The following is a 19,342-nucleotide window of genomic DNA, read 5'->3' as shown; positions in this document are numbered from 1 at the left end:
ACATATTATAATTAGTAAAATAGCTATCTGTTCTACTCCACCATGTTAGTGGGATTGATCATAATATGACTAGGGGTTTGAGCAAATACTTGGAGTGGGTTGATTTCATTGCGTAGCTGCCATCGACATAAACATACTCCGTACATATAACTCCACTAACCCATACGCATCCCGTCTATACAGAAAGATCCCATGATATAGATAATTTTACAAATCCGGCCTTGTTCCCAATTCACCAAAACCATGCTCAAATGCAATGACAGGAGAAATGGCCATGATAGATGCATAGACCTCAGCTTACAACACTCCCTTAACATCTCTCTGCTCCTCTGCCCATCTCTTCTCCGCCCACATAATCAACTCCTCATAAACCGTCCATGCCAGTGCCGAACTCAGCGCCTTCCTTCCCATTCGTAATCCTAATCCGCCAAATAAACTCCTCATTCCGTCTTCTCGGAGCATCAATGCAGTCGCACGCATCATGTTTTTATATTTGGAGGGCATAAGCTGGACTCGGGTTTTCACGACATCGAAGGGGTTCGTTATGGTGGTAGCCAGACCTGCAGCGAGAGCGCCGGAGATGAAATTTATGGATGCTGTTGAGGGGGGTGATTTCTGCTGCTCTGTAGGAGTGCTCCGAGCAGAAGGGGAGGAAGCCCCGAGAAGGGAGGCAAGGCTGCGCTTCGATTGTTCGTAGAAGACCACATAAAGTCCTGCATAGGGAGCATCGCGGATAGCGGTTGCTCCAAAGCCAGCAAATAGGCCTCTCACGCCTTCGTGCCGGACGATATCTTTCGCTGCTCCCCATAAGCTGCGATAAGCATAGTAGTCGGATTCATAGCGGACTTTGAGGACTGTTACGGGCATCATAACGAATCCAGCGGCTACCCGTGCGACGGCGCCGGTTATCAGGTTTGCTGTGTGTGAAAGCTTGGGTAGAGCAGACGACGCAGACACCCCTGACGGGGAGTTTCCATTTTGTGGCTTGCTCCCATGGCCGCCCCGGAACAAGTACCCGGGATCATCGGCTGCAACTGCTGTTCTTAAAGTGTTTAAACTGGTGAAATACAGCGCAGAACCGAACCCTGTTCGAAGGGCGGAAGGAAGTGTGCCACGCCATAATCCCTGAATGGGATGCGGAGAAGCCAAGATAGAGCGGATTGTCGGCAGGAGAGCAGCTGTTTCTCGAGACTGCTGGACTCGGGTTTTGAGAAGGTCGGCAGGTTGAAGGAGAATGGAGGAGGTGAGGCCGGAGAGGAGGCCAGCCGCAAAATGAAAGGTTGGCTTGGATAGATAAGCTATTGCATGTGTTCCGGTTATTTATGATCAAGCTTTGGAGGGAAATTGGAGCTGGTGATGGGCATACTGGAGCTTTTCAACTGCACACTGGAATGGGAGCCATTAGACATTCTTGTCCACTCGATCCACGAGCAGTACAGGTATTACCTATATCCTGAAAATGCTTGATTGGAGAACACTCGGATATAGGATCTGAATTTTTCGAATCTTTCGTCTCTTGTTACAGAAGTTGGCTGGCGGGTCGCATTTTTCTTCGGAGCACTTTTGGTTTGGTGATTGAGTGATTCCAGATCACACCGCTAGGCGAGAGCCTAAGGTCATGTCGTCATCGCATCGTATTCTGACACTGCGGGGAGATGTGAAGGTCGAAGAAATCCACAACAGGGCGCAGGAAGCTCCGGAACGATGACATTCACAGGGTCATCACAGTTTGCTTTCCGAACCAAGGAATCTCGCTCCAAGATGCCTTTCTTCCGCCAGCAAAACCCTTGTCTTGCCGTCCATGCTGGCAATTACATAATCAAGGCCTCGGGAAAACTTGCTCTCGGCCCGGTCCTGCGCCGAGTCACGTGGAGGTACCTCCCGAAAAGCCGCGCGCCTGGCCGCTCTTGGGAAACCCTGCGTGCATGCACGATCGCCTTGGGAGGGGCTGCACCGCTTCTGTTTGGCACGCAGAAGCGAAGCCAACTCGTACATTGCGGCCCGGATGAGATGCTGTGAACGAATCGACACTAGACATGGAGTGTCACTTTTACGGGGATCGTACTTATACTTTCCGGCGTCTTCCGCCGGGGCTCCGAATTGTTGTTGAAAGCTCCAATGGAGAACATCGCGAGATGCTGACCTTAGGAGCGCAGCAGATGTCAAAACTGATTTCCTCCGGGGCAAGATCCTTTATCAATGACGTCGAACAAGGAGTGACCAACTCCGTTCATCAATTAGGCTTTGCCAGTGTCTTGAACTTGCCATGCCAAAACAACAATTCGCACCAATTGACTCGGCACTTTCACGTTCGTGAATAGTATCAGTCCAGTTAACATGATGCCACCCGCAGCAGGTCATGATCGAATCAATGATGGGATCATGAAGGCTAAGGAGAGAAGACCCCGTGCATTCTCTCCGAGATGAACTTCATTTTACAGTATGAACGGCATTGGGAAATAGACAAGGCCACCGCGTTGTGGATGTAGCTGCTCATCTGGTTCAAAAACTACAGAATTTATTGCTTATGTGCTCTCTCTCCCCGCTCTTCGACTTCTTGATACTGAAGAGTTCCTACATTTGGAAAGTTATCGTGTTTAGGTTCATGGTTACACCATGAACAAAGAACCTACCCTTACTGCAAGTTGCTTAATTCAACCTACGAAAAAAAAGAAAAATACAAGAACTGTACCAACCACCCCAGCCGACCACCCGACACACCGACGCCACCAAGGGGAAATATTCCCATGCCTGGCTATATATCTGGAAGCACCGGCTTCTAGCCTCCCAGGAGGGCAGCGACTCGATGAACGAGCAGCGAAACGTGCTGTCTTTGTTTCTGTTTTGGTGATTTCATTTACTGTTTCGCAGTTCTCAGAGACGAAACAGTGACTCCGCGCGAGAGATGTGTTGGGATACATGTTAAACCAACCTCCCCAGTCACCAAATTCTTGTCTTGCCACCAAGTTTGAACATCTTCTATTAATGTAAAATTACGATCACTTTGACAACGAAAACAATGCAGCAAGCTCAATCTACTGATAATTGCTACACCGACGAGAGACAGAGGCTAAGTCGTGCTTGGGCTGCACGACAGAGGCTTGCCATGAGACAAAAGATGAGAGAGATGCGATCAATGACTGGGCAGGAAGGGTAAGGGTGGACTCCCAGGTGTGATACTTCAACATGTCTCTTCGATTCCACTTTTATAAGGTATTTCAGTATGAAGAATTCTGCTAACCGTTTTCTGACTGATTAGGCATCCTCTCGAACATGAAACGATGAAATGCTCCTCATGTGGCATCCAGATAAAAGGTACCATCCAACGGATTTAAATAATCGAAGTCCACAAGATGAATTCAAACTAAAATTACATCGTCAGATGATGTGACTCCTTCTGCGACAGCGTGTCGTGTCAGCCTAGCCCCCGATCAGGTTATATTAATGATGAACCCAGATTCCGAGGCCTCCAGCGCACCGGGTAGTGTTTCTACAGATAGCAGGTCCTCTGGTGGAGCCTCGCCTATCGCGGTTTACCCCGGACTCTCTTTGGGACGGTCAGGAACTATTATCGTAGTGTCGACCTCCTCGGGGGCGTCTAGAGGAGACAGAGCGGCAGCTTTCACGACCGCTTTTTTGCACAAACTAGATGCAGCCGCACCGGCCGTTATCAAAGCTCTGGATGGCTTGAACTAGGTTCTTTTTGTTTAAAAATGCTTATAGGCCAAATCTTAATTGTCTGAAGCGAAAATTCTGAATTTAACATTATCGAGCGCAGCGTGTTGAGGGGAGAGCAATATGTGATCAATAGCTTATGTCTCAAAGATGATCCAATCTGTGGCTTTTTGGAGAGAAATATTGCACTGTATTTAATTTTGCATTAACTACGGAGAACAGCTACTCGGTAGCCCTTCAGCAAAATAGGAATTCCGGAATCTCGAACGACTCATCAGAAAGTCGACTCCACGTCAGAGGGCCGACTTGTGACACGGGGTGGCATCGACCAATCGACCGTGACCTGCGCGGCTTTGAGCATCACCACAATTTCCTCCACTGTGGGAACTTGCAAACAATCCAGTCTCATTGCAACAGATTGCATTCTCCTAGCGCAAATATTGCAAAATCAGGGGGCAGACATGTACAGGCTAAACTCCAACCCTCGCAATCTTTTGCGAAACCGGGCGCTTAAGCGAACTGACCACTGATGCCTCACGACAATGCGCCGCACTCTCGCAACCCCGGTCTTTCCTCGTTTTCTTTCCAACCTCACAGACTCAACCCCCATTGAACACACCAAGTTGACTGCAGGACCATGGATGTAAAATACTATGAAATAGATCCGGATGGTGACGTCTTGCTGCTGTTGCGAACCGCAAAGCAGGAAGACGAAAGTAGTGAAGACAGGGAATTTGCCAACGATGAGCCCAAGGCTGAGACGCCAAATGAACGGATGGAAACCGAAAAGCGCGAAACCGAATGCAGCGGCGACGCGAAGTCGGCCGACGAGAAAACCAAAGCTGAATCGCCAACCGAATCGGTGGAATCAAGTGATATAGACATCCGGATGCGGCTCTCTTCGAAGCATCTTATCTTGGCTTCGCGTTATTTTCAGAAGATGCTTGGCGGTGATTGGAAAGAAGGATGTATTCTCCGCGATGGCCAGCAATTGGAGGTCACCGAGGAGGGCTGGAAGTCCGGGCCCTTCTTGATTCTGATGAATATCATCCACGGCCGAACGAAGAAGGTCCCTCGAACCGTGACCATTGATGTTCTTACAGAAATCGCGTCGCTTGTTGATTATTACGAGTGCCTGGAGGTGGTGGAAATCATGGCTGAGATATGGACCTCGAAGATTACCATTCCGCATCTCACCTTAAAGGATATTGCCCAGTGGTTATGGCTTAGCTATGCTTTCCGTTGGGCGAGGAAGTTTAAGACCTGGACAAAGTGTGCTATCCTAACAATTGAGGGCCCGCTTTATACCCAGGGACTTCCTATCCCAGACAGAATATTGAGTAAGCAGCTTATAAAATCACGCGGCCTCGAGGTCCGGAAAACCTCCCGAGCTAACGGAGACAACAGACGAGATACAGGAGCAGAGAGAGGAATCGATTGAGCGGATTGTGGCATACCTCCATGGCCTCCTTGCCGAGTTCACGAAGACAGAACCCTGCTGCATTGAATGTAGCTGTATGATGCTTGGGGCATTGACCAGAGCTTTGAGCATGATGCACCTTCTCTCACCACGGCCATCCAGACCTTTCTCTGGGTTGAACCTGAGGGACATGCTCCATGGGCTTGCGGAAATCTACTCACCAAGCTGGTACAACACATACTATGCTCGAGAAATACATAAATGCAGCCTAGAATCCATAATACAGCCAACACTTAACAGTGTGACAGAAAGTATTACTGGTCTAGAACTGGAAAACTTCGTTCGTCCTGAGCCCATCTCCAGAGGAAGCCTGCGGAGCAGCCAAACAAAAGATTAGTATGAGCGTTTTGACATGGTATTGCTACTGGTTATGGCAAACTACATACAAAACCAGAGGCCATTATAAGCAGAATTCTACAATTTACATATCGAATATCTGTGCCTTTGTACCCAACTGCTACAGCTGCGTGTGCATATATTCACCCCAACATGCATATGTATCATATCGCACAGCTAATCACCGCTATATAGTCAGTAGGTTATTGGCTGCTGTGAAGTTACCCGTTCATGTGGCGCTGCTTTGGCTTTTTTAATGTGTTATACTGGCTTTGATATCGTTGTTATTGTTATACCAGTCTTCTTTTAATTGACAGCAATGGACTTGCAAGAGTCAAGCTATCTAGAAAGTGAGAGTCAAAACAAGCCTGCCGGCTCAGCAAGACTGCCTCATTTGCTCTGATTCGCATCTCAGTTTGAAAGTCACGGATAGCTTGCTCAAGAGATTTCTTCCCATTGCGCCAGAGCTGAATTTGGTTTTTCAGCAAGACCGCATCATACATACCATGATTTGCCGCTTCTCCTCGGTCTTTTCCCAAATGGTCAGTTAATTCGCACTGTCATTGGCCATAGAGAAGAATATGAGAGAACAACTTACACATTGTCATTGGGTGAGCGGCATCTCCTAGAATGGTTACCCTTCCCCCAGAACACACATCCCAGTCCAGCGTTGGCCAATCTTGCAACTTGATATCCAACGCTTCTTGATCGTCAGTTATGCCGTCTAGTGCTTTGCGAAGCCCAGGATAAAATCCTGTCCCCTCCTTAGCCTTTTCTTTCAGTTTGGCTATTTTCCCAGCATTGTCTGCTGGAATTGGCGACTCATCCTCCTTCATTATCCAGCTCATGTTGAATTGCACTTCATGATACTCCTTTTCTGAACCAGCGCTTCCGTTGAGCTGAGGTGTGGATACTCTCGAGCAGAAAATGTAGACACCGGTGGCTGGGTGGGTTCCCTGCCATAAAACTGGAGCGACGGAGTGAAACGGCTTCATGTACTCTTCATCTCCTCGAAGCTTCAGGCCAATGAAAGCAATGGGAAGATCGTGGAGTGCGGCTTTTTCGCGGCCCATGAGCATTGATTTAGCCCTGCTGTTCTTTCCATCTGCGGCTGCGAGAATTGTTCCCTTTACTTCTGTTCCATCGGCAAAAGAGACAACGACGCCATCGTTTGTGACCTTGTATCCCGTGAAAGCTTTGTTCCATTTGATATCAATTCCCTGGCTCAAAATTTCGCGGAGCTTGATTCGATGAACTCGATAATGCGATTGGGTTTCGGCTGCGAATTTGGGTTTTCCGGTCTCGAGATTTAGATAGACGGAAGGAATACGATCTAAGGGCAAAAGAAGTCATATATACAAATCCAATTTCAGTCACCTTGAAGGTCCTTCGGTGTATGTATTCAGGCTAAATTCCACTTACCCCTGTCTGCCACTTCTGGATGCACATGGATTTTGGGGATTTGGGCATAAAGCTCAGGAGGCAAACACGATGCAAGCGGCTTCATTGCCCAATGTAAAGAAATAGCCCAGCCTCCATATCGTGAGTTCAGGCCACTGTCGCGTTCGTATATCTCGAATGGAATTCCTTCTGACTTGAGGGCCTGGGCCAGGGTCAATCCTACTAAACCGGCACCAACAATGATGATAGGAAGATCTGCTTGGACACTCATTCTCAATCGGTACTTTTGCAACGAGCTTTTTGAACCCGGTCACCACACGACGCCAATCTTTGTTGTGCACTCAGCGATGGGTTTGAGAGCGGCTGAAGTTCTCGAAAGGCCAGCGGCTGTGCATAGAGGTTGTCACAGACATTATTAGACATGTTCAGCCCCCGCTTTAGCAATTTCTGTATTTTAGTTAGCTTCTTGCTTGCAATTGTTTCCTAGCAGCCTCGGATTTGTGATGACTTCGGGATGCTCTTTGATACTCGAGCAAGTCGGCGTTAAGAGGCCCCTTTCGCTTCTCGGCGACTAGGGCGATCACACCGACCCGAATCCGGTTCCGAAAGCTAATTCAAACACCGAGCAACTTACAAACAAATGCACACCTGCTATGGATTACGACGGCCCATGATAGCGTCCAATCTGAGTGATAGAACGTCTGCCTGTGAGCGATGATCGGCCAAGATATGGCGAGTCTCACATGGAGTACTCTATCTCTAGCTCTAGGCTTGTCAAATCGTGATATGTCCTCCGTATGTCTTGATATTCTTGATGCGATTTATAATAGACCGAACCCCAAAGAAAAGGCCCTCAATTTTCTTTTTAACTTGAATATCCCAAACCAGAACTGAATGCAATGTTGTACAAAGTTATACGGAACTTGATAATTTCGAAAGGAGCTGGAGAATTTGGGTATTAAAGACAAGTACCAATTGGACTTGCGGAACGCACTGACCACCGGGCAATGCGAAAAAAAAAAGCCAAAAAGAAAAGGCTGTGAGAGTATAGTAACGTAGAAGCGAAACACCAGTGGAAAGGAATTTGGTGTTGGATGCCGTACTGTTCAGGGCCTGCGAACCCACCGGTTAGAGCTCCTGCTGCATTGGCCATCGATTAGTATCACTATCATCTCAGGCTCATATGTTGCCACAAAATACCGAGCAAAGTAAATGCCTTCCAATCAGGTGCAACACAGGCTCCCACTTCTACTTCTCGGAAAGTAAATCGATCGCCTCCCGAAGCGCCTCAAGCTTCTCCTCTATGTGCATCAGCTCTCGTCGGGTTTTGGCCATTTTCTCCTCCGACAAGACGGTTTGTTTTTCACCGATTATCTTTTGCCGCTCCATATCAGCCTTCGACTCCTCAACTTGGTTAATGTATGTGAGCAGACGAGCTTTCTCTTTGTGCAGCTGTCCCAATTCTTGTTGTCTCGAATATAGCTCAGCCTGTATGCTCTCGAATAGGGATTGGTCGCCGGAAGCCATTTCTTCAATTAGAGCGGATGAAGGACAGTGGAATTTTGTTCGCTCGTTTAATTGATAGACGTTCGATATTACGTGTGGAGGCAATGCACCCGAACCGAGTTCGAGATGTGAAGGTCATTCGCTTTTTTGCTTTTTCTTTTTCCCCTTTTTTTTTTTTTTTTTTGATGACAGTTAGGTTTCTTTATTGCCTACTGGTCTTGCCACGTCATCTCATCACTCTTTCGTGCATATTGCTGCCTTTACTGCCACCAAATGGTCAAAAAGAACCTGCACCTCTGGTTCCAAATTAACACTCCACGAGATAGGATATTACTATCCCCTGTAGGACAATCTGTAGGAATGGTTGATAGAAAGGTCAAAAGTTGGAAGTGCGAACAAGCTGCCGCTTAATCTGTCTGCACTACATTGTGGTCAACACATCTGTCTTTAGAACAAGAATCCCATCTAAGATATTATTTCGCACCTCGTCAGAAAAAACAGCTTCTATTGCTGTGAACATTTCCTGAAGCATCACGCAAGGGAAGGGCAAAATCTCTTCTGTGCGCAAGTCCGTCGCGTGCTCAAAGCGACGTCCCACTACCGTCCCTCCGTGGATGGCCTCGTCAAATTACACGAGACATCCGGACATCCCAGGCAAAATCCACTGCTGCAAATGTTAGAAATATAACTATACACCGCCTCCGGGGCTAAATTTACCCTTAATTGACAGTAATTCTGTTGTTACGTTGCTGTTTGGCGCTCCCTCGTATCGAATCCATTAATCCAAGATCGCAGGTATCGCTGGGGCCAATTTGGGAAACTCTGGCCGTAAGTACGTGCTCCTCCGAAAGTGGAAAATAGCGGGATTTGCATTGCATCTAACTCATTTGGTATAGTACGTCGGCTCACTGTAATCACTGGTCGACTTCATATTCTCGTTTGATATTGAGCTCAATGCGTGACAGCGGGAGCTTTTCGGATTGTCCGGATAGAGGGTCATATGATAGAACCGGAAAATATCCGGACACCTGCTCAGGATAGATTTTGATTGATGTGAGTCGTGTTCGCCGATTCGACCTATAAGTCAATCTAAACCGCCCGACGGGTGCGTCGATCGCACGCCCGCTACGACAGAATCTCGTCGAATACATCTAGCAACGATAAGCATTCAGCCCCGTCTTCTGACAGACAAGCCAACAAATGGGATTCAAAGCAATCCCAGCCGGGGTTTTCCGGCCCCAACTCCCACACGCCCGTCTCGCTCGGGATCGTTGCTGTATTCTCTTCGTGCGAGGCTAACTGTCAAATTTCCAAGGTTGATGGCTGTCGGGTGAAGTTGTCAATTGCAGAGGTATCTCGAACATGCAGGAGGGTGTCCTTTTGTCTCGTATCTGCAGGTTGGACTGGAGCAGTTCGGGGTCAATATATGGGTCGAATATACGTAGATTTCTGTTGCAATCACTCAGGCTCTCCTCCAAGTCGCGGTCTTCTACTCCATCACACAGAATGTTTCCAGAAAACACAATTTTACCACACCCCACTCTTTTTGCTGCTGAGACATCTGCTGCATGCATCCTTGTTGACCACCCGATCAGTCCTCATTTTGAGGTGGGAACGGGGAGCTACTCGAGCACGGCATGTATTTAAAACGGATATGATTTTCGAAGAGAGTAGATCAAATATCTAGCGGTTTGCTCGTTGTCCGCGGAGAAACGTGGATTTCCCATTGAGAATCAATCCGCTTTGCCGGGAGAGACACCTTTGAGCACCTTTGAGGCCGGCGGCGTACAAACACGCTCAAAAGGTTAGAACACCCGGCTACTTGGAGGTCGGTGTTAACCGCGTCGGTTTTGATACCTGAGGGGGACATGTCGATTTCGTAAGACAGCAGCATATTTTCTCTGATATTAACAATCTGTGACAATGATGTCGCTTGGCTTGTACATAGTCCTCTTTGTTGGGAGTTAAGTTACATGGTTACCTACCCCTGGAAGTTTTGTATGTACAGCGCCTTTGGAGTTCAAGTAGGAGATAGAATCGTTTTTTATGATGCTCAGTGATATCAGCAAAAAGTACGGAGGGCTCTTGATGTCAGGGTGAACTAAGCTCATTAACTACAGAGTAACTAAGTAACTAGTTAGTTAACTTGGCGAGAGACTTCATGACCCGGCATGCCTTAGCCTCATAGTCCATCATCAAGCCGAAATTCAGGTGGAAACGCAACATTCTTTATTCGAAACCTTCAGGGTGTGCCCTGGTCTGAGCCATCCTCTTCGGCGTCAGACTCTTCAAAGCCCTCACCTTCATCTTCAACGTCTGAGGCTCCGCCACGATACACTCCATCCTCGTCTGTCTCGTCCACCAGCTCGTTCGTGCCCATAGAACCTATGGCGATAGCAACCGTGTACGAGTTCACAAACTCAGGGGCAAGTCGCACCGTCAAGGGCTCATCTGGTGCTTTGTCTTCATCGTCACCTTCGTCCTCACTTTCATTGAACAGAGTGTCTACAAAGAGAAGACTGTTGTCCGCGCTGGTCCGTTCGTCGGCAACAAGAAAGTAGTAACAGCCAACAGCTGTATCATCTGCGTTATCCTTCAGGAATTTGGCGATCCTTTCGAGACTCCAACCGATAAAGGGAGACTTGAATGACTGGTCAACAGGTGGGCGGGTAAAGTCGTCGACCGTGTAACGTTGGATTGCGGGGCGGGAGGTATCCGACAACACCAGAAGGGCTTCAGATGTATCTTCGCTCTTGGTGTAAGCCGTCTCTACGATGCTAGAAAGCACCTGTGAAGCGCATTAGTATACCTTTGGTCTCCCTCTGCAGCAGGCAAGGGATCTTCTAAGTACCGAAGGCTCAACATCATAAGTGCAGATAATGGGGATCAGTTCAACCATCTTCGATTCTGTGAGGAATTTTTTTCTTTTCTTTTCCTTTTTAATGATTCTTATTTCCTGGTCTCTTTATTGGGACTCTCTAAAGAGATGAACAAGATAAAATTGAGACGAAGTGGGAGAGGAAGACAGGGGAGTGGAGAGAAGAAGCAAAGAAGCCTGAAGGCGATCATAACAAGTCATGGGGCAGCCTTTTCTCCTCCGCGAATACAAACTCACAAAGTTGAGAGTACCGGAGTACTTCTGGAGGTACACAGGAGCTCTGCTATTCCAGCTGGTATTTCAATGTTCCATCCACACTCCATCAGGTCAGGCCTATCTTCCTGTCACCAACCGGCCTGCCTTCGCACAACGCAACACGACAGGATCCGAACTGCTTCCTTCATCCTCTTCCATACAGCCTCTTTTTGTCAGCCGCAGCTGATATGGGATCGGCGAGCTTGTTACTCTGGCTATCCGACCGCAACACCGGCACCTGGTGCTGGATGTCTGTCGGTAGCATGAGAGTAGAATACCCAGATATAAAAGATACCATCATGCCTCCTTGCTGGATACCATTTACAGCAGTATCAGACCAGCCCAGTCCTGTCAGCATCTGCAAATCCCTCACCAGCATTTGGTTTGCTCTCTCTATCCCCAATGTCTTCTACCGCAGGTCTCTCTCGGCTTTCTGCCCTCTTCCTCCTGTTCTTCTTTTTCCTCAGTGTTAGCGCAAAGACCTTTACCTGGAACTGTGGGAACTCCGTCGGGACGTGCAACAACTACTGTTACTACGCCAAATGCCGATCAGGAGCAAAAAGGAGCTTTACCTACGACCCTAACAAGAGTAATGCCAGAAAGCGTCGAGTTGCATCGGGGTGCAGTAAGAACCCGTGCGGAAGAAAAAGCAGACTCCCCTTCAAGAAGTTCGGCCGGTCATGCGATGAGTTCCCCTTTGCCAGTACGAAGGAAGGTGGAAAGGGTGCGCAGTTGAGATGTGTTAACCCGCACGAGAATAGCAGTACGACCAATTCCTTTCTCGCCCTGAAGCCGCAACCATTTTCCAGTGAAGCTAATGATGACACTTAATGATGCTCAGGCGAGGGTGGCCAGCTCCGTGGATTCTACAGAAAGCTGAAGCCTGGCGAAAGATACGGCATCACTATCAGAAACTACGGAAAAGCGTAAGCGTTTAACCACTCAACCCGTCACTATTCTACTTGAAGCACGTGGGTAAAAGACGGGCTAACCAGCCATTTAAAGACGCTATTGTGCGCGACGTACCTGCAAGAATGACGGAGGACAGTTTTACCTCAATTCCAACCGCAAGTTCGTGGGCAACAGGCCCAGAGCCTTGAATGATGCTTCAGGCTTCACCATGAACGAAGGCAACGAGGCGCCCGCAGATCTGAAGCAAGTGGAAACTGAAGATGGCGCTACTCACCTGGTTCTTGCTGAAGATCCCGATGACCCCATTGGTGCAGGCTCACAACTTTGGGATTCAGAGACCGACAAGAGCCATACCGTTGTTCGTGTGCTTTGAAATTTTGAGGACATCATGACTGTACTTTCGGTTCTGACAGAATTGGCTGTCTTCCCTTTACCTTATGTTCGCATATAAGCCTACCAAGGCTTATGAATTTGTTCTCGGGGACTATATAGATATATGATAGGCCAATCTATCCTTTCGGTGGAAGCTTCTCCTGATGCAGGTTGTGTTTTCATAGTCTGCCCATGTATGCTCCAGCTTCCTCTACTTATAAACCGCAGTTGATACTGGCATGATTTATAATAGGCCACCTAGGCAAAAACGCCGTTCGATATCCCTTACAATTTAGCGTAGTTAGTTAGGTCTAGTGTGCTTAGTTAATCATATATGACGAACTTACTAGCTTGCTGATAGGCCAGTCCAAGTTTGGTTCCACCAGACCGCGCTAGTTGACTAATCTCCTCTGTGTACGGAGTAAACGTCCTTCAACCTACCTCGCTGAAACTGCTTCAATGATATCAATAATACAGCCTTTCATGCTCTGCTTCCTCATATTCTAATACTTTTGAAGCACAATTTCATCAGCTTCATGAATCGGGTGTCAATGTGATATCCCAGATGAAGGATCACGGGAAGGCGACACTTTGGTGGGGTAAAAGTCTTGCATTGCATTAAGGTGGCTCACCACTCAACGAGCCAAACCACTCGACGAGCCAAATTCCTTTCAATGCTCCACGCTACAAATTTATTAATTATCTCAACAACAAATTATTATTATTAAACTAGCTATTAAATATTAAATGAGTGTGTTCTTTGAAGCATAGAAATTAGTGTGGCTATAAAAATAAACATGTGGACAGCCTGATATTGCAGCCAGAGCAAGAGATACAGGGGGTGGATAGGAAAGATTGTAAAGAAATGTCAGCAGTAGATTTCTCAGCTAGAGAGCATAAAGACTTGTTAGAGAGGCTTGTAGAGCTCTTACTACTGCTTTGGGAAGATTATATAGGCTTGCCACAATGAGGTTCTTTCATAAGAAGACTGTGCCAACAGCACTTTGAAGCCAGTACTTGAAGCTCTGACTGCCAGTGTTTACTAGCACATTCAACAGCCTGTCTCTCCTTCTCTGCTTGTTGTAAAGTCTTTTTCTCCTCACAGGCAATACACTGGACCTCTTATTGTATAGCACATTCAAGCTTTTCAGCCTCTCATTGCTCACAGGTCTTCATACAGACAGTCTCTCATTCAATCCATTTTTCTTCAGTCTCTCTAGCTGCCTGCTCTCTTTGGAGCTCCTATTGAAGCTTTGCCTCTTGTATTTAAGTAATTTTGTGAGCTTTCTCAGCCTCTATTTCATTCTGGCATTTCTGAGCCTGCAGAACTTTTGTAGGACTCCAGAACTGGATCTGGCTCAGCTTATCACAATCAAGTAGGCCTAGGGGCTTGTCTCACTTGCAGCACTGTTTCTCCATCACAATAGTTGATTTTAGAGCCTAATTTTCATGCTCTAGCAGTTCATTTCATATTGCAAATTGCTCACTGGCTTTGATAACCCATTCAATACTCTGCAAATTTAAGCTGTACTAAAGACAAATACTCTTAACCTCTTGACAAAGCTCCTGTATATTTATAGGGATAGAAGGCTCAACTAGTGATGCAGGGCCTTGTTGATCAGCAGTTTCAAATCAGCTTAGTTAATACTGGGGATCCAGGAAATAAATTCCAGTCTTTGCAAAGCCAGCACATATATTATCACCCATCAAAGTCTTCTTTCATACTGCATTGAATAGTCTCCAGAAATCCCTTTTTATCATTCAAATATAGCCCAGTCCACAGCATAGTAGAGATTCCAGCTCACTGGAATACATCTTGTCCAGTGGCCCAAAAACATCAACATCAAGAGACTGCAAACAGTAAGTAGAGTGCAGTAAAAGAATCAACAGTAGAATCCTTTCACAGTTTGCATATTCAATAAATTTCATATTTATATGGGAAGAATGCCCATCTAGTAGAAGCAGACATCTTGCTCTACCTGCTTTTGCCTTTGTATACAGATTAAAAATCTGTTGCAACCACTCCAGGCCATATTCATTATTGCTCCAATCATTCACTGAGGCTGTAAAGTAAGTATATTCACTTTCATCAAAATCATCTAGCTATATATTCTGAAGATCTCTGGATTCATTCTGATAAATAAGAGCTGGAGGTAATGCAATCCCATCTGCAGAGACTGAACAGAGCAGTAAGAGAAATTTCCAGCTTTCATCCTGAGTTGCAACACTTTTATCAGCTTGTAGAGCTTTAATAGAGACAAGACACTTTAAGATATGACAGGAGCCTAGAAGGAATTTCTTTTTATCAAAGTTGTATATATTTTCCAGTGTAATATTATACTGGCTGATTTTCTTGCTCAACTAAATGCAGCAGCACAACAAGTTAGTCAAATTTAACAACTGCACTTGCAAAGAAGCAAAAAAAGCATTCAAGTACAAGACTATAGAAGTGCTGAAAGCAGTAGTAATTATCTGCTATCTGTCTATTCTTGTCAAGCAGCTTGAGATAAACAGACTTGATCTTGTTCTTATAGCACTCACAAAATCATATCACCCAGTTGATTCCCATGTTCTCTCCTGTCATCTCTTGCACAACATTTCAAAGGATTTGAGATGTAGAAGCAAGGCCACAATTGCAGAGCTTGTTTATATACTCTAGGAGCTCATCCTTCTGTATATTGGTGAGCTTCTTCTTATGTCTGGAGGTTGCTTCATGGCAATCAACTTGTAGGCCTTGATGCTGCCAGCACAGAGTCTCTCAGCTGACTGAATATTTTTTCACAGTCACACTGTAATTTGGAGTCTCTTGCAATTCAAGATCTTCAATTGCAAGCTTAATTGCTTTGTTGTTGACCATACTATTGCATATTGAAGTTGAGTGTTGAAGAAATTTGATGGTGCGAAAATTTGGCTCGTTGAGTGGTTTGGCTCGTTGAGTGGTGAGCCACCTTAATTCCTGAACCCTATTTTCCAACCATGATGTTGAAAGAGCAAACTCAAGACAAGGGTAAAAGGAATGATGGAAGTAGGCTATACGATACTTTCTACCAGATTTCTTTAAACTTCTTAGAATTCCTGAACGGTGAATTATGTTACATACCCCGATGTCAAGTTCACTTTCATTCCTGAGCAGACACTCTCCCGACAAGATCCTTCAGTGTCATGCTCACTGATTCCGGCAATTCAATGGCAGGAAAATGGGTTTCGCCACTGAGTTTGACAAACGAGAACCATTCGGCATGCTTTCCCTGAAATTGTTCATGTAATTCCACATAACCAGGTTGTTTAGGGTGGCTGAACACATGTCGAAGAAGTGGAGGGTCCGGCATCGCTTCCATGCGCTTCATCGGACTGCCCCAAGTCGCATATGCTCTCTCGACCTCTCGGCAACCTCGAGCCCACATATCGAATCCATGTCCGCCGGCATTCTTGATTCTTGATTCGCGCCATTTATGATTTGAGGTGTTTGCTTCCCAAGCAGCAATGAGACCGAACAGCGCCGCTCGCCATGTTTCCTTATTTTGAATGGCTTTTAATGTGTCGACAAACTCCGGAGGAGCTTCTGTCATAATAAGATCGAGAAGCAGTACCGCTGGGACTCGTTCTTTGCCCAACGTCTGGGCAACTTGCATCGCAGCCCAGCCCCCGTGGGAATGAGAGATAGCAACGAACTTTCCCACTTCGAGTTCTTCAAGCAGAGCCAAATAATCCTTTACTTGTTCCTCCACACCGAAGTCTTCCACACGATCTCGGTTGGGCCCATGCCCTCTCCAATTCAAACAAACCACCCGATACTCGTAAATCAGATACGGGAGAAGCTCTTCCCAGCCTCGATGGTCCTGGCACCAGCCCGAGAAGACGACAATGGCTGGTCGCTCGCTAGGAATGCCATAGTCGATAAACGACAATTGCTGTCCGTTGATGGTTTTCGTGTAGAGCATTGCGAAGATGGGTTCAAAACAAAGGTGAGCGTTTGATAGCTTGATGCAAAAAAGAGTGAGTTACAAACCCCCTGCATATTTAAAGCAACACAACATATACTCGAGGAATCTGCTATCATGGTCAATGTTCCCGGAAAGCAGGACGCCCAAAGGTATGTCTACGGATCCGTCATTATTCCGCACTGGGAAATAAGTCGGCGACTAAGAACCAAGTCGCCGTCTTGCGCTCCTTGGGCTCGGAATAGCGTTCAGTACATGGAGTACTCCCGTCAAATCAGAGCTATGATTGTTCCGGGAGCTATCCAGCTCTGCTCCGGGTCAATCGGATTACGCATTTTTCGGGTCGGGATCAGCCCCTTTGCTTCCAATCCCGGGTAAAGGCTCGCTTACGGAAGTTGGAGCCCATTCGAGGGGAAGAAGACCCTGGAGTCGACGAGCTCAGCTCCTATCCGCAGAGATCATTTGGTGAGCACCACAAGCTCTGTCCTACCCCAGAGTCCCGAATATACGGTTCAGATTTACCCCAGATTTTGGGATGGGGTTCATGGGGTAGCTAGACACTTGAGCCTCCAAGTCTCTTTTCATGCCTTTATAAGGCTACCTTTCCTTTATTTCTTTTATATCTACCCCAATGTCTGCTTTTGAAATTACAGCTTCTCCTGTCATAGCGACACCTGTCCCAATCGTCCCCGCAAACCGTTATGTCCCCCATCGCAGAAGAAAAGATAATGGGCGTCGAGCGCCATGTTGAGAATACCGCGTCCGTCAAAGTTGATGACGACACTGAGGACACTTTTCGCCCACCGTCTATTGGCCTTGCAGTGTGGCAGAAGCTTCTCGGTGTCGGCGTGGAGCTACGAGGCCTCGAGCCCGTTCCCTTAGACAAGCGGACCGATCGTCGCTACATCAATATATGCACGATTTTGGCAGCTTCCATGATTAGTTTGTTGCCGTACGAGATATCCCCTTCCTTGTATTAGTAGAAACTTGTGTAAACCTGCTGATCTAACTATCATTAGGCTTGGTATTGGACTTGCACCCACTCTTGTGTATGGGCTGTCATTTTCACATGCTGCGGCCATGATTATCTGCCTGCAGTTTGTGCTTATCATCCCATCTGCTTATATCGCCACCATTGCTCCCAAGACAGGCATGAGACAAATGGTCCAAGCACGATATTCCTTTGGGTCAGTCCACTATAAATTAGCAACCTTCTCTCTTCTCTCTTACCTTCAACCTGACTAGTGAACAGAAAGTACTTCAACGGATTCAACTCGCTTCTAGTTACTCTTGGAAGCGCTGGTTTTGGAATTATTGCTTGTGTTCAAGGGTCCCAGGTTCTCACATCTATCAATCCCGAGAGGCTCCCTATTGCCGTCTCAATCACCATTATGATGTTGGTATCGCTGTTCCTTAGTTTCATGGGCTATAGCGTTCTGCATTTTTTCGCGCGCTGGGCCTGGACTGCCACCCTATTCGCTATCGTCGTTCTTACAGGCACATCAGGAGACAAGCTATACCAGCAGGCTCCACCTAGGGCACAAGGCGCTCCGCCTTATATGGGTATGGTGGCATTGGCAGCTGCTAACATGTTAACTTGGGTCAACATCATTGGCGATTATGCTTCATATATGGCACCAGAGGCTCCATCTATCCTTATAATGTGCTATGTCGTCGCAGGCCTTGCTGTCCCTTTCTCCCTATTGATGCTTCTCGGAGCTGCGATTGGAGGCGCTATACCCGTTATCCCGGCATGGGCTGAGGCCTACAAGCTAGGCGGTATTGGCGGTGTCATTGGCCATGTTCTCATCGAGCGACTTGGTGGTTTTGGCAAGTTTATCCTTGTCATTCTAGCGTTCTCAGTTGTCACGACATGTGCTCGGGATCTCTATACCGTCTCTTTCAACGTCCCCGCAATTTTGCCACCTCTACGGGTAGTTCCCCGAATCGTCTGGGCAATAGTTGCCACTGGAGCGATGATCGGTGTTGCGATCGCGGCTTCGGCGAGCTTCTTAGAGTCAATGGCCTCCTTCCTTCACATCTGTGGATACACGGCAGGAACAAACGCTTGTATATACCTGGTTGAATGGTTTTATTTCCGAAAGGCAAACCCTGCTTCAATGGATCCCGCTATCTGGGACGATGCCAGGGCTTTGCCTTCTGGTATCGCTGCAGCGGCCGCAACGTTCATTCCCTGGGCGCTTATTGTTCCAAGCATGCAGTCTGCTTGGTATACTGGACCTATCGCTAAGAAAGCTGGAGATTTGGGGTTTGAATTTGCCGTGGTGGGTGCTCTGTTGGTGTATGCTCCCGTAAGAGCGCTTGAGATCAAGTACAGAGGACATTTGTGAACCTATTACAATTTACTCGAAAGCTCTACTGGAAATCATATCAGAATCTTTTAATCCTTTGGCCAAATGATTTATGGTGTCTTCCCACTAAGTATTCCTGATGTTAATTTACTATAACCATCTCAGTTCAAAATTATTTGTCTATATGCTTACATTCTTTAGCAGCTTTTGGGCTATTTTCCCTACCGGGCATGCTAGCAATTAAGTCAATGCCTAACTATAATTTTACCATGCA

General features: G+C 46.8%; 8 protein-coding genes across 8 annotated transcripts; 4 read left to right on the top strand and 4 right to left on the bottom strand.

The window, feature by feature from the left end:
• Positions 1–82: 82 nt before the first annotated feature.
• CIMG_07070 (mitochondrial carrier protein) lies at positions 83–1,732 on the bottom strand. Its single transcript, XM_001243173.2, has 2 exons — positions 1,367–1,732; positions 83–1,298 (listed from the first exon to the last, which is right to left on the bottom strand). Exons 1-2 carry the CDS (start codon positions 1,407–1,409, stop codon positions 298–300), a joined length of 1,044 nt encoding a protein of 347 aa, XP_001243174.1. The 5' UTR covers positions 1,410–1,732; the 3' UTR covers positions 83–297.
• A 1,084-nt stretch (positions 1,733–2,816) lies between these two features.
• On the top strand, positions 2,817–3,791 carry CIMG_07068 (uncharacterized protein). The gene is made up of 3 exons (XM_001243171.2): positions 2,817–3,153; positions 3,260–3,315; positions 3,383–3,791. The coding sequence occupies exons 1-3, from the start codon at positions 3,020–3,022 to the stop codon at positions 3,694–3,696; spliced, it is 504 nt and encodes a 167-aa protein (XP_001243172.2). The 5' UTR covers positions 2,817–3,019; the 3' UTR covers positions 3,697–3,791.
• A 521-nt stretch (positions 3,792–4,312) lies between these two features.
• CIMG_07067 (uncharacterized protein) lies at positions 4,313–5,827 on the top strand (the record flags this gene model as incomplete). The annotated part of the gene is made up of 2 exons (XM_001243170.2): positions 4,313–5,015; positions 5,083–5,827. 2 exons carry the CDS (start codon positions 4,313–4,315, stop codon positions 5,490–5,492), a joined length of 1,113 nt encoding a protein of 370 aa, XP_001243171.1. The 3' UTR covers positions 5,493–5,827.
• On the bottom strand, positions 5,782–7,163 carry CIMG_07066 (uncharacterized protein; the record flags this gene model as incomplete). Its single annotated transcript, XM_001243169.2, has 3 exons — positions 5,782–6,020; positions 6,090–6,824; positions 6,914–7,163. 3 exons carry the CDS (start codon positions 7,161–7,163, stop codon positions 5,782–5,784), a joined length of 1,224 nt encoding a protein of 407 aa, XP_001243170.2.
• Positions 7,164–10,640: 3,477 nt separating this feature from the next.
• Positions 10,641–11,297, bottom strand: CIMG_07065 (uncharacterized protein; the record flags this gene model as incomplete). The annotated part of the gene is made up of 2 exons (XM_001243168.2): positions 10,641–11,186; positions 11,208–11,297. The coding sequence occupies 2 exons, from the start codon at positions 11,295–11,297 to the stop codon at positions 10,641–10,643; spliced, it is 636 nt and encodes a 211-aa protein (XP_001243169.2).
• Positions 11,298–11,933: 636 nt separating this feature from the next.
• Positions 11,934–12,816, top strand: CIMG_07064 (uncharacterized protein; the record flags this gene model as incomplete). Its single annotated transcript, XM_001243167.2, has 3 exons — positions 11,934–12,294; positions 12,373–12,457; positions 12,537–12,816. The coding sequence occupies 3 exons, from the start codon at positions 11,934–11,936 to the stop codon at positions 12,814–12,816; spliced, it is 726 nt and encodes a 241-aa protein (XP_001243168.2).
• Positions 12,817–15,832: 3,016 nt separating this feature from the next.
• CIMG_07062 (dioxygenase) lies at positions 15,833–16,861 on the bottom strand. The gene has a single exon (XM_001243165.2). The coding sequence runs from the start codon at positions 16,754–16,756 to the stop codon at positions 15,935–15,937; it is 822 nt and encodes a 273-aa protein (XP_001243166.1). The 5' UTR covers positions 16,757–16,861; the 3' UTR covers positions 15,833–15,934.
• Positions 16,832–19,107, top strand: CIMG_07061 (NCS1 nucleoside transporter; the record flags this gene model as incomplete). The annotated part of the gene is made up of 4 exons (XM_001243164.2): positions 16,832–16,908; positions 17,002–17,708; positions 17,776–17,943; positions 18,009–19,107. Exons 2-4 carry the CDS (start codon positions 17,458–17,460, stop codon positions 19,105–19,107), a joined length of 1,518 nt encoding a protein of 505 aa, XP_001243165.2. The 5' UTR covers positions 16,832–16,908; positions 17,002–17,457.
• Positions 19,108–19,342: the final 235 nt, after the last annotated feature.

This window comes from Coccidioides immitis, assembly GCF_000149335.2.
Source record: "Coccidioides immitis RS genomic scaffold supercont3.2, whole genome shotgun sequence".
NCBI classification, from domain to species: Eukaryota; Fungi; Ascomycota; class Eurotiomycetes; order Onygenales; family Onygenaceae; genus Coccidioides; species Coccidioides immitis.
This window is presented reverse-complemented; position numbering and strand designations above follow the sequence as displayed.